The following is a 13,835-nucleotide window of genomic DNA, read 5'->3' on the forward strand; positions in this document are numbered from 1 at the left end:
AATCAGAAGACGCGTTACATCCAAAACTAAATTATAGAGTAATACAACATAAAGTATTGCGTAAGATTTTATTTTTATTTCCAAACACGGAAGTAATTGGCACTTATTTTATGTTTTCCATTATCAAGTACAATTTTGTCGATTCAACTTACTGCAAGCTGAAACCTACAGAAGTCAATTTCTAATATTTCTTCCAACTAATTCTCTAAATTCTCTAAAGATAACCTAAACCAGGAAGAAAATTTAAAAGTACTGAGTAAATACAAAACATTTTTAATTGATGTCTTGTATAACATAATTTTGCTTGGTTTATAATTTTCAAGTAAAAAGGATAAAATTTGTGTCTCAAATAATTACACAAATAATCAATTCCACGAACGTAAGAATTTACTCTTAGGTCCTTAAGGATTGATAATTTCTAAATTTAATCCTTTCAACTTTATCATCTCTGATCATTAAAAGTTTCATAGATCAACCCAGAAAGAAAAGAAAATGTATCGGTAAATGAAGTGCAATACAAAATGATCATGTCGAACATTATTCACTAGATCAATTTCAAGAAAAAGAAATGTATTTTTTCTTGTAAAGCGAAATGAACAGCTGCCAATCAAATCCCCAAGGAGCACCTGCATCAAATAACTGATACATGCTGATTATCAATTATAAACTATAAGATTATAGATAACAGATGACTTTTATTACATTTTAACAAGAAGACAAGATGGTTTTATTGATGAATATATGCTTTCAGACAGTAATTTCAAGTTGACCTTTTTCTGTTTTAATCAAGTTACCCGGTAGCTAGTTCAGTCTGATGGGTATATTAGAATATATATATGTATTTGTGTTTAATGCTACAACCAGTGGTGAACAGAAGACTTGGGGAGAGAAGAGGGCTTAAAAGCCCCTGAGTCGCCCCCTTTTGACAAAACTGATATCAATTTTCAAAATTATGTTTCTCTGGACTAAAATAACATAGGCTTGGAGGTAATTTTACCATTAATGGCAGTGTCCACTCATGTACTCAAACCCTAAATGTTATAAAATTAAGTTTTTTTTCTGAGTTTAATCTTATTGCATGATGATGACAATATTGGATATTTGGTTCATGTCCAGTGGCAAGTTATGTGTAAATTCAGGACAACAATATGTTAATGTGGTAATTAATTGGATTGCCATGTAGGATTGCTATGTCCCTATTGTTTCAAGACATACAAATGTAGTCACTGAACCATGGAAATAAGGTCATAAACAGATGGAAACTTGTAACATAAGGCTTTTGTATCCAGTTGGCATAAAGAATCCTGGTCTTTTTAGTCCTAAGTATTACACTTTAATACAAATTCAAACTGTCCCCTTATCCCTATCACTGTCTTGTATCTTGATGACTTCATTATATGTAGACAGAGGAGACAAAATACTTAAGTGCCAGTCTGCCTAAGAATCAGGCAGTGGTGAAAACATGACAAAACAAACCCACCCAATTTGACACTGATTTCAGTTCATAATATGTAGTTATGCACAAAAATAACATTCATTTCCATGTTCTGTTGTGGTAATAGAAGATACAAGTTGGTTGAAATGCACTAGAAATTAACTAATAAGGGGAGATAACTCTGTAATTTGCTATCGTTCTAACCAATTTTCTAACCAAGTTATTTGATATTACCAGACACACACAAACGAAAGACTAACACTTTTTAACTCAGGATGATGGTTAGTATTTTAAAAATAGCATGATTAGCTCGGTGGTTTTTTTCTGATCATGTTTTAATTTTTATCTAAATTGCCTGATTCTTACAAAGACTGGCACTTAAATATAATTCTGTCGTTTATGTGTACCCATACTACTTTCCAATTCTTCAGTATATAATTAAATATTTGGAATTATCTTTACACATCAGACATTTCTAAAAGAGACAAAGGTGCATTAGAAATTATAGTTGTATATTGTTATATTGTATAAAGTGATGAAGGGCAAGCTGGAAATAAATAATTATTTAATACCCTATATGCAAATCAGCTAAGAATTTTTATTGTTACTGTTATAAAACTTGCAAGTAAAATTTCAAAGGAACTACACACAAAAGATGTAAATCAATTCAACAGAGCCTTAACTTTTACGAGGGTAAAGACCTTGTAATAAACCGAATTAGAATTACGAACTATGTCACATGCCTGTCTATCATGCAATTAGTATGCATACAAATTCCATGTTGTGTAATTCATGTACAAGGAATAGAAGTGTTTAATTAAAACTGACAGAAGCTCAATAAACCATTCAAAAACCATTGCTCTCAGAACTTAAATAATTCAAAGCACTCAGAGCACTATAAGCCAAGGAGAACATTATTCATTAACAATCAGATTTGACTTGCCAAGTAGGCTGTCTTGATTGTTACATGAAATAATGAGTTCATGTAAAGTAATTCCCATCTGCTTAGATGTTTTTTTCTCCTGGCCAAAAATCAAGACATTGTACAAGTTTAGAAGTATGCTTTTTCTTTAATAAACTTGAATAGAACAATCAATTGAATATCTTATTTATTTTAATGTTTGTGTGTTGTAGGTGTAAATAAAAGCTGGGATTATCTGGAGAAGAACTTCAGAAATGGCTACAGCCTAAAACAATCAAAACTAATGACACCAATGAACAATAAAGCTGTAAGAAACATGTTTACCACATATCAAGACATATACCATGTTACAGTAATGACATATATCTTCTTACAGTTAAGACATATCTCGTGATACAGTGAAGACATATCTCATACAACACTTAAATCATTTCTTATGTCATTAAGACATATCTTATGTTAATTTTAAGATATATTTCATGTTACAATTAAGACATATCTTATTTTACAGTTAAGACATATCACATGTTACACTTAAAACATATCTCATGTTACAGTTAAGACATTGTCATGAAACACTTAGGACATACACCATGTTACACTTAAGACATATTGCATGCTACACTTAAGACAAACCTCAAGTTACACTTAAGACTATCTCATGTTACACTTGGAAATGCATATCTTACTGTCACACTTAAGACATATCTCATGTAACAGTTAAAACATATATCATGTTACAGTTAAGACATATCTCATGAATAATTAAAACATATCTCATATTACAGTTAAGATATATCTCATGTTACAGTAAAGACATATGTCATGATACAGTTCAGACATACCCTGTGTTACAATTAAGACATATGTCATGTTAAAGTTAAGGTTTCAGTTAAGACATATCTCATGTTATAGTTAAGACATATCTTATGTTACAGTTAAGATGTATCTCAGCTACACTTAATACATATCTCAGGTTACACTTAAGACATATCTCATGTTACAATTCATATATATCTTATGTTACAGTTAAGACATTTCTCATGTAGCAGTTAGACATAATTCATGTTACACTGAAGAAATATTTCATGTTTATGTTAAGACGTATCTCATGTTAATGTTAAGATATATCACATATTACACTAAAGACATATATCATGTTACAGTTATCACATAACTATGCTAAACACCTCATATTATAGTTAGAGTTTAGACATATCTCATGAACAATGAAAACATATCTCATCTTACTTTAAAGATATATCTCATGTTACTCTCATGTAACAGTTAATACATATACCATGTTACAGTAAAGACATACCTCATGTAACAGTTAAGACATATCGGCTCTTAAAGTTAAGATATATCATATGTTACAGTTAAGACATATCTTATGTTAGAGTCAAGAATTATATCATGTTAATGTTAAGACATATCACATGTTAATGTTTAGATATATCTCATATTACATTAAAGACATATATCATGTAACAGTTATCATATAACTATGCTATACATCTCATATTATAGTTACAGTTAAGACATGTTTCATGAACAATGAAAACATATCTCATGTTACAGTGAAGATATATCTCATGTTACTCTCATGTAACAGTTAAGACATGTAACAGTTAAGACATGTACCATGTTACAGCAAAGACATATCTCATGTTAAACTTAAGACATATCGTATGTAACAGTCAAGACATATCATATGTTATAGGTTAGACATATCTCATGTTACAGTAAGGACATATCATATGTTATATATAGTTAAGACAAATGTCATGTTACAGTTAAGCCATATCTCATGTTTAAGTAAAGGCATATCTTATGTAACAGTTACGACATATATTGTGTTACAGTTAAGACATTTCTATGTTAAAGTTAAGACATATCATATGTTATAGTTAAGACATATCATATGTTATAGGTTAGACATATCTCATGTTACAGTTAGGACATAATATATGTTATATATAGTTAAGACAAATCTCATGTTACAGTTAAGCCATTTCTCATGTTTTAGTTAAGGCATATCTTATGTAACAGTTACGACATATATTGTGTTACAGTTAAGACATATCTATGTTAAAGTTAAGACATATCATATGTTATAGTTAAGACATATATCTCATGTTAAAGTTAAGACATATCATATGTTATAGTTAAGACATATCTCATGTTAAAGTTAAGACATATCTCCTGAAACAGACAAGACATATCCTATGTTTAAGTTAAGGCATATCTTATGTAACAGTTAAGACATATATTGTGTTACAGTTAAGACATATTTTATGTTACAGTTAAGACCTATCTCATGTAAAAGTTAAGGCATATCATATGTTATAGTTAAGACATATCACATGTTTAAGTTAAGACATATCATATGTAAAAGTTAAGACGTATCTTGTGAAACAGTTAAGACGTGTCTTGTGAAACAGTTAAGACATATCCTATGTTAAAGTTAAGGCATATCTTATGTAACAGTTAAGACCTATATTGTGTAAAAGTTAAGACATATCTCATGGTACAGTTAAGCTATTTCTAATGGTACAGTTAAGACACACCTCATGAAATAGTTAAGACATAGCTCATGTTACAGTTTAGACATATCTCAAGTTACATTTATTACATATCTCATGTTACACTTTAAACATAGCTCATGTTACACTTACGATACATCATTTTACACTTAAGACATATCTAATATGTTACACTTAAATTCATATCTTATGTTACACTTAAGACATCTTATGTTACACTTAAAACATATCTTATGTTCCAGTTTATATATAGTTTATGTTACAGGTAAGACTTTTCTCATGTTACAGTTAAGACATTTCTCATGTTACAGTTAAGACATATCTCATGTTACTTGAAAATGCATATCTTATTGTCACAGTTAAGACACATCTCATGTAACAATTAAAACATATATCATGTTACAGTTAAGATATATCTCATGTTACAGTTAAGACATATCTCATGTAACAGTTAAAACATATATCAAGTTACAGTTAAGACATATGTCATGATACAGTAAAGACATATGTCATGATACAGTTCAGACATATCTCAAGTTACAGTTAAGACATACCATGTTACAGTAAAGACATATACCATGTTATAGTTAAAACATATGTCATGTTACAGTCAAGACATATCTCATGATAAAGTTAAGACATACCCTGTGTTATTACCAATGTCATTTCAACTGATCGGGCGGAGCTTACATTTTAATTTGCATAAGGACAGTCTATTTAAAGATGTGTGTGATTAGGATGATTGCCGTTATAATTATTACTGATTTCTAATCACCTATCACTGCCATCAAAGGAATTTACAAAAGAATAACTGGACACTTCATTGATGAGTTTATCCTAAAACACCTATCTATAGATGGAATGGTTTATTATGAGCGAGACAGTTAACCTCCGCCCAGTCAAGTGAAATAAATTGAGTAATACAATTAAGACAAATGTCATGTTAAAGTTAAGGTTACAGTTAAGACATGTCTCATGTTAAAGTTCTTATGTTACAGTTAAGATGTATCTCAGCTACACTTAATACATATCTCTGGTTACACTTAAGACATATCTCATGTTACAATTCATATATATCTTATGTTACAGTTAACACATTTCTCATGTAGCAGTTCAGACATAATTCATGTTACACTGAAGAAATATTTCATGTTTATGTTAAAACATATCTCATGTTAATGTTAACATATTTCTCATATTACACTAAAGACGTATATCATGTTACACATAACTATGCTAAACATCTCATATTATAGATACAGTTAAGACATATCTCATGAACAATGAAAACATATCTAATATTACAGTAAAGATATATCTCATGTTACTCTCATGTAACAGTTAATACATATACCATGTTACAGTAAAGACATACCTCATGTAACAGTTGAGACATATCGCCTGTTACAATTCATATATATCTTATGTTACAGTTAACACATTTCTCATGTAGCAGTTCAGACATAATTCATGTTACACTGAAGAAATATTTCATGTTTATGTTAAAATGTATCTCATGTTAATGTTAACATATTTCTCATATTACACTAAAGACGTATATCATGTTACACATAACTATGCTAAACATCTCATATTATAGATACAGTTAAGACATATCTCATGAACAATGAAAACATATCTAATGTTACAGTAAAGATATATCTCATGTTACTCTCATGTAACAGTTAATACATATACCATGTTACAGTAAAGACATACCTCATGTAACAGTTGAGACATATCGCCTGTTAAAGTTAAGATATATCATATGTTACAGTTAAGACATATCTTATGTTAAAATAAAGAAATATATCATGTTAATGTTAAGACATATCTCATGTTAATGTTAAGATATATCTCATATTACATTAAAGACATATATCATGTTACACTTATCACATAACTATGCTATACATCTCATATTATAGTTACAGTTAAGACATGTCTCATGAACAATAAAAACATATCTCATGTTACAGTAAAGATATATCTCATGTTACTCTCATGTAACAGTTAAGACATGTACCATGTTACAGCAAAGACATATCACATGTTAAAGTTAAGACATATTGTATGTTAAAGTTAAGACATGTCTCATGTTACAGTTAAGACATATCTTATGTTACAGTTAAGATGTATCTCAGCTACACTTAATACATATCTCAGGTTATACTTAAGACATATCTCATGTTACAATTCATATATACATGATATATATCTTATGTTACAGTTAAGACATTTCTCATGTAGCAGTTCAGACATAATTCATGTTACACTGAAGAAATATTTCATGTTTATGTTTAAAAGACGTATCTCATGTTAATGTTAAGATATTTCTCATATTACACTAAAGACATATATCATGTTACACATTACTATGCTAAGCATCTCATATTATAGTTACAGTTAAGACATATCTCATGAACAATGAAAACATATCTCATGTTACAGTAAAGATATACCTCATGTTACTCTCATGTAACAGTTAATACATATACCATGTTACAGTAAAGATATATCATATGTTACAGTTTAGACATATCTTATGTTAAAGGTAAGAAATATATCATGCTAATGTTAAGACGTATCTCATGTTAATGTTAAGATATATCTCATATTACATTAAAGACATATATCATGTTACACTTATCACATAACTATGCTATACATCTCATATTATAGTTACAGTTAAGACATGTCTCATGAACAATAAAAACATATCTCATGTTACATTAAAGATATATCTCATGTTACTCTCATGTAAAAGTTAATGTACCATGTTATATCAAAGACATATCACATGTTAAAGTTAAGACATATTGTATGTTAAAGTTAAGACATGTCTCATGTTACAGTTAAGACATATCATATGTTATAGTTAAGACATATCTCATGTTACAGTTAGGACATATCTCATGTTTAAGTTAAGACATATCGCATATTAAAGTTAAGACATATCTCGTGAAACAGTTAAGACATGTCCCATGTTAAAGTTAAGGCCTATCTTATGTAACAGTTACGACATATATTGTGTTACAGTTAAGACATACCTCATGTAACAGTTAAGACATATCGCCTGTTAAAGTTAAGAAATATATCATGTGAATGTTAAGACGTATCTCATGTTAATGTTAAGGTATATCTCATATTACATTAAAGACATATATCATGTTACAGTTATCACATAACCATGGTATACATCTCAAGTTACATTTAAGACACATCTCATATTACAGTTGACACCAATGAACGAAAATCCTGTCAGAAACATGCCCTTTTTGAGATATATAAAACATATTTTTTTTCAATCATACTAGAGGTTCATTTCTTTATTACTAAGTAAATTTATATAATCTTACAGCTCCTAAAAAACAATTTGTAGAAAAAAAAATCTGTAGAAACAGTAATTTTTCCATTTGATTTGCCATTTGCAACAGAAGGATAATGAATAAATCTACATGTTCATGTAAAATCTACTTACAAAAAATCAATCAACTTTTCCTATAAAGAAACAAACCCTGAACGGACGTACAGACCAGAAAACAATTTAATCCAAATATGACAAGACAGCAACGACTGGCTCATTCTAAGCTGACATGACAAAATGTCAAACAATTCGAACAAGTACACAAGTCAATAAATTACTTGTTAACTTGTTTTGTAAGACTGGACATTAACACAAAACAAATGGATAATGGCCTACCGACTTACGAAGAATAGAGAACTAATAGCCTGAACCATTGAACAAAGTACTCAATCACTGTATTATAAATAACCTATAATAGCCATGGAAATTGGAAACATTTATAGGAGAGGAAAACAGTCTACAAAGAAATGGCTTCCCTTCTCTTTCCATTTTTATATTTATACGACATTTACATTTGAAATATGACATCTAAAAGTGCACCTACACTCTAGGTTGTCGTTATCATGTTCCAATTTCAAAGAATTTATTCTATCAATATTTTGCCATTAATAGCTTGAGATATATAGACATCCGTCAAAGGGTGGTCATATGGTTACCCTTGTTTGCATATTTTTACTGCCATTTTGTTTTTGGTGGTTGGAAAAAGGTGGTGGGTCATTTCCATATTTTGGGCTAATTTTCATTTTCAATTTTACCATTTATTTCCTTATATTACATTATTCCACTATTTATTTTCCTTTTGGCCCTATTTTTTATTTTTTCTATCCTGTTATTCTCATTTATGGAAACCCTAATCCTGTTATACAGAATATTGAAAAATTGAAAAGTTAGTATCGTTTCAAAATATGCATGACAATAGGAATAAATCAAGTTATACAATAAACCATAATTAAAACAAAAACACCAATATTTGTCAGAGTTTGTTAGCAAAATAACAAATAAAAAGAGGTTTGTTTTAACAGAAATAAGCATTGTTCTGAGAAAGTGTCAGTTTCTTAATGGAAATGTACTCCATAAAGATGTTATATCTTTCGCAGAAGATATATTGGAAATCTTGAATGGAACATTACTGCTGTAATGGAACAGTAGAGCTCTTTAACATTTGGTCGCTACGATCTTTCAATTGTAAACAAATCTTTATTGTGGACGAAAATAGTATGACTTCATTATCATACTAAACGTACTTTAGTGTTTAAAGACTTCTTGAAAAGATTGGATTCAGAATGAGATTTAAATGAAGTTTTACTTTGGTTATGAGAGGGAGGGAAGGAGGGGTCCTGACCCCGAAATCCCTGGGTTAAAAACACGAAATCCCGAAATCCTGGGCTTAAAAACAACATAATCCCAAGGTCCTGAAATTCAAATGAAGAACTCCCAGATCCCGAAAGTGTCAATCCCAAAATCCTGAGCTTAAAAATACCCGATCCCGGAGTCCCAATAAAGTTCCTATCCCCCCTCTTATAACAGATATAATTCTTTAATAGTGACAAATTTCAGATACTTAAGGAATTACTTAGCTGAGGTTAGATGAAAATTAATAAATTAAAAATTTAAAATTGATACTTTAAGCTGGTAGAGCATCAATTAAGGATAAAAATAAGCTGAAAATATTGATAGGTTATGGACCTCTTTTTCGAGATATTTGAGATTTAAAAAATATGGCAGGAAAAGGCTGTCTCAGACTTTTACCTTTATATTTGCATTGGTATTATTAGGTCTCAAAACAAAGGAAAGAAAATTAAGAATTTTCTAAAATATTGGTAAATGACCTTTCATGAGCTATTAAGTCTTATATGAAAAAATAAATGGGTATTATGGGGCAGAATATTTTACATTGTATTGTATGGAAAAACACCAAGGAGTCCGAACATTTGACACAAATTCCAAAACCTCACCTATAAGTACATACTTAATGGACATTCAAACTTATCAGTTGCAAACAAACTGACAACACCATGGCTAAAAAAGAAAAAGAAAACAACAGACAAACCACAGTACACAAAACACACAATGGCTAAAAAAGAAAAAGAAAACAACAGACAAACCACAGTACACAAAACACACCTTAGTAAAACTCAAGACAGAGCAATAAAAACCCCAAATAAAAAACGAGGGGTGATAACAGGTGCTCCCAAACAGTAAGCAGATTCTGCTCCACATGTGGCCCCACCAGTCATGCTCATATTAGTACAACCCAGTGATAGATCATAATCTGTAGGTCACATTTGGGGAAAAGTCAGATCTATTATGAATATAGAGATAAGAGCTTATAATAATTGATGCAAACCATTGATTTGTTGGAAATTTTCGCACAGCCTGGGCCAATATATTCTTTAGATTTTATTTTATAGAGCTAAATCTAAAACTTTATACTTAGTATATCTCAACTAAACTCAGTTTTATTTGTGTTTCATTATAGTATAAGACAAAAGCAAAGATTTTATTATAAGTTTATAGATGTCAAGTGTTAAAGAACTTGAACAGCTCACATTGTTTAGACAATTCTAAACATTAATCATGGTGTTTGTAAGAAAAAAACAACATATTTACCATAAATGTAGGTAAAACATATTTTGAATTGAGTTATCTATCTTTTATCATAACTGCAGATAGAACATATTTTCAATTGAGTTATCTATCTTTGACCATAACTGTAGGTAGAACATATTTAGTACAGAGTTATCTATCTTTGTCCAAAACTGTAGGAGGGACATATTTTCAATATAGTTATCTATCTTTGACCATAACTGCAGGTAGAACATATGATGAAAATAGTTATCTATCTTTAGATTCATTACTGCAGGTAAGTCATATTTTGAATTGAGTTATCTATCTTTGACCATAAGGGAAGGTACAACAAATAGATGCATTCACTTCCTTCTGCAACTGGTGTTATTCTTCACAAATAATTTTGTTATATTACTATATACACATTCATAGTTTATTGAGTATCTGACTATATATCATTAATACATTGCTTTAACATGCAATGGCATGAAAATTCACTACAATACATAATGTTTTGTAAGTGTACAAAATATGAATCTGTAGTTACTTGGTAAACTTATTTTGGAATATTTAAGGTATGAACACTAAGGAAATTAATGCAAGCTGAAATAAACAGAAATACAATTTACTGCCTGACAACTGGCATAACTGAATTGTGATTTTCTTTGGTTGATACTTTCAAAAGTATATTTATATATATATATATATATATATATAATCTTAGTAACCATGGTAACTGGGATCCTGACTCTTGACTTATTTTCAAAGCAAAAATCCATAAGGGATCTCCTTCTTTTCATATTGTTACCATATCTATATCTCTAAGTTTGGTTCTAATCCAATGTAGGGTCCTGTCAATTATCTTATGAAAAAGCATTTTTCTTAGTAACATTGATCTTGATAAATGACCTCAGAACCAAACTGTATATTCCACACATTGTATGTGATCATATACATTGTATATATTGCTAGTCTGGTTTCAATCCCAAAATACAGTCTGTTTTTTTTTTTAAACCTGAAAATCTTTTTTTAATCATTCTATTTCAAGTAACTGACCTTGACCTTCAAAGAAATATTGATAAGAACTTCAATTAATTTTAAAAAAGGTAAAAAAAGAGGTTGATCTTCAAATTTAGTAATTATAAAAAAAAATGCTTATTTGACTTTTGATTCTCCTTTAGTCTGTTCATTCAAGATTTTTAACAAAATTGTGAGCGACTCAAATCTATCAACACAAAGTAACTGACATGTCTGTAGCCATACACACTTACCAAATATATGCTTGGCCAGGATCAAAATGTCGTTCAGTACTGGTTCTTTTCCTCTAGCCTCTTTCCTACCAGACAACGGGAAAAAGGATTTTGGTTTCCATGGTTTTTTCTTTGGTTCTTTTCCATGTGTTTGGCTATCTGTAAATAGAACAATTGTTTGGAGATTACTTCTGACAATGAAAGGTTGTTTTCATGTTGCTACAGGGTCAACATTAAAAATATCTTTGTTTTCCCTCACCCGACTGAGGTTGTTAGGGTATGGGCAGGTAGGTAGGCAAATTATTTTATTTTATTCCTTGATATGGTTTTCTATATTGAATTTATATAAAATTCAACAAAATTCAACAGGTAAGGCTCAAGTCAAGAAAAGTGGGTATTCCCTGTAATCTAATTCAGTGTACACCCCAGTTTTCTGGTGTTAAAACAAAACAGTATACAGGGACCTCCTTTTTTCCTATTCATTTAATGTAATGAAATCTACAAAAGCGCATATTCTACTTGTGATAACAATGCTTAATGATAGCAAGTGTTTTTTTAGTTAATCAAGTTTATTTCAAGTCAAATTTGATGCATAACTCACAACAAAACAATTCCTTTGTTCACCAATTCATACCTTGATCATCAATTATGAGATGACAAAAAGATACATGTATGTTGATCACTTGGGAATTAAAATTCAATGAATAAAAATTTTCAATAAAAGTGAACATATTAATTTAGTTATGTTCAGTTACACCTGGATCATGCAGCTTGGTCAATTGATTCCTAAACAAAGATTTGTATGTTTTTTTTCGAGTTCTAGAAGAAACACGGCTTCACTTTATATTCATTTTTGTATTTCCTAAAATAATTTTAATAAGTATTTTTGAATTCTACAGATGCAGTTATAACGTTAAAACATGCCCTTTTGTAATGTTCATGCCATAAATTGAAAAAGGAAATCCCATTTAAACTGGGTTTTTTTTTACACCAGAAAACAGGGACGTTCCCTGAAAGCAAGGAATACATGTATCCCACATTTCCTGACTTGTGCCCAACCTGTTCAAAGACAAAGTAAGTAGATAGATTTTAAAGCACGATTCAGGAACAGAGGTTAGATACAAAAACAAATCAAGATGCACTCAGCGGGTTGAAAGATGCTTCAGGTTTTTTTTGATTTTCAAAAAAGATCACCCTTGCACACAAATCGTGTGGCTTTGTTTCCATGATTCCGAATCATTTAGATGCTTCCTTGCAAAAATGCCTTTATTTAAAACGCTCGTTGACTACAGCATCATAAAGGTATCACCAAAAACCAACATAGCAAAAAAAAATAGTGGACAAGAATGGCCAATAAAATTTTTCGGGTCGCGGTGATTTTACCGGGTCGGTCGTGTGAGGGGAAACAAACAATATTTTATTTTTGGCCCAGAACTGTTGGGTGACTACAGTGTAAAGATTGCTATCCAGAATTCTTCTGTTAAGCAGTACCATCTATGACACAGGAAAAGAGTGAAATTTTGTTTATCCAGAATGTATTTACTGTAAATTCAGAAATTATTGCAATGTTTTTATTATTTGGAGAAAAAAAAAAACGGATTATAAACACAATTTTCATTACCTCTTATTATTGATGTTCCCCTTTTTTCATCTGCAGTCTTAACTTCAATCCCAGTCTTTCGATTTTGCATTGACAACAAAGCATCGATTTCAAACAAGTTCATCTGGTCAGTTTTATTTGACCACT

At 30.1% G+C, this 13,835-nt stretch overlaps 1 protein-coding gene across 2 annotated transcripts in view; it reads right to left on the reverse strand.

Annotated features, from left to right (window-relative positions):
• The window catches only part of LOC143042287 (gem-associated protein 5-like), a 218,892-nt gene that overhangs the window by 121,815 nt on the left and 83,242 nt on the right, over positions 1-13,835 (reverse strand). For both annotated transcript variants that reach the window (XM_076214552.1, XM_076214550.1), the window contains exon 17: positions 12,110-12,247. In XM_076214552.1, the coding sequence (XP_076070667.1) occupies positions 12,110-12,247 (138 nt within the window). The remainder of the gene's footprint in view (positions 1-12,109; positions 12,248-13,835) is intronic.

The sequence above is a fragment of the Mytilus galloprovincialis genome, chromosome 8 (assembly GCF_965363235.1).
Source record: "Mytilus galloprovincialis chromosome 8, xbMytGall1.hap1.1, whole genome shotgun sequence".
In the NCBI taxonomy this organism is placed as follows: Eukaryota; Metazoa; Mollusca; class Bivalvia; order Mytilida; family Mytilidae; genus Mytilus; species Mytilus galloprovincialis.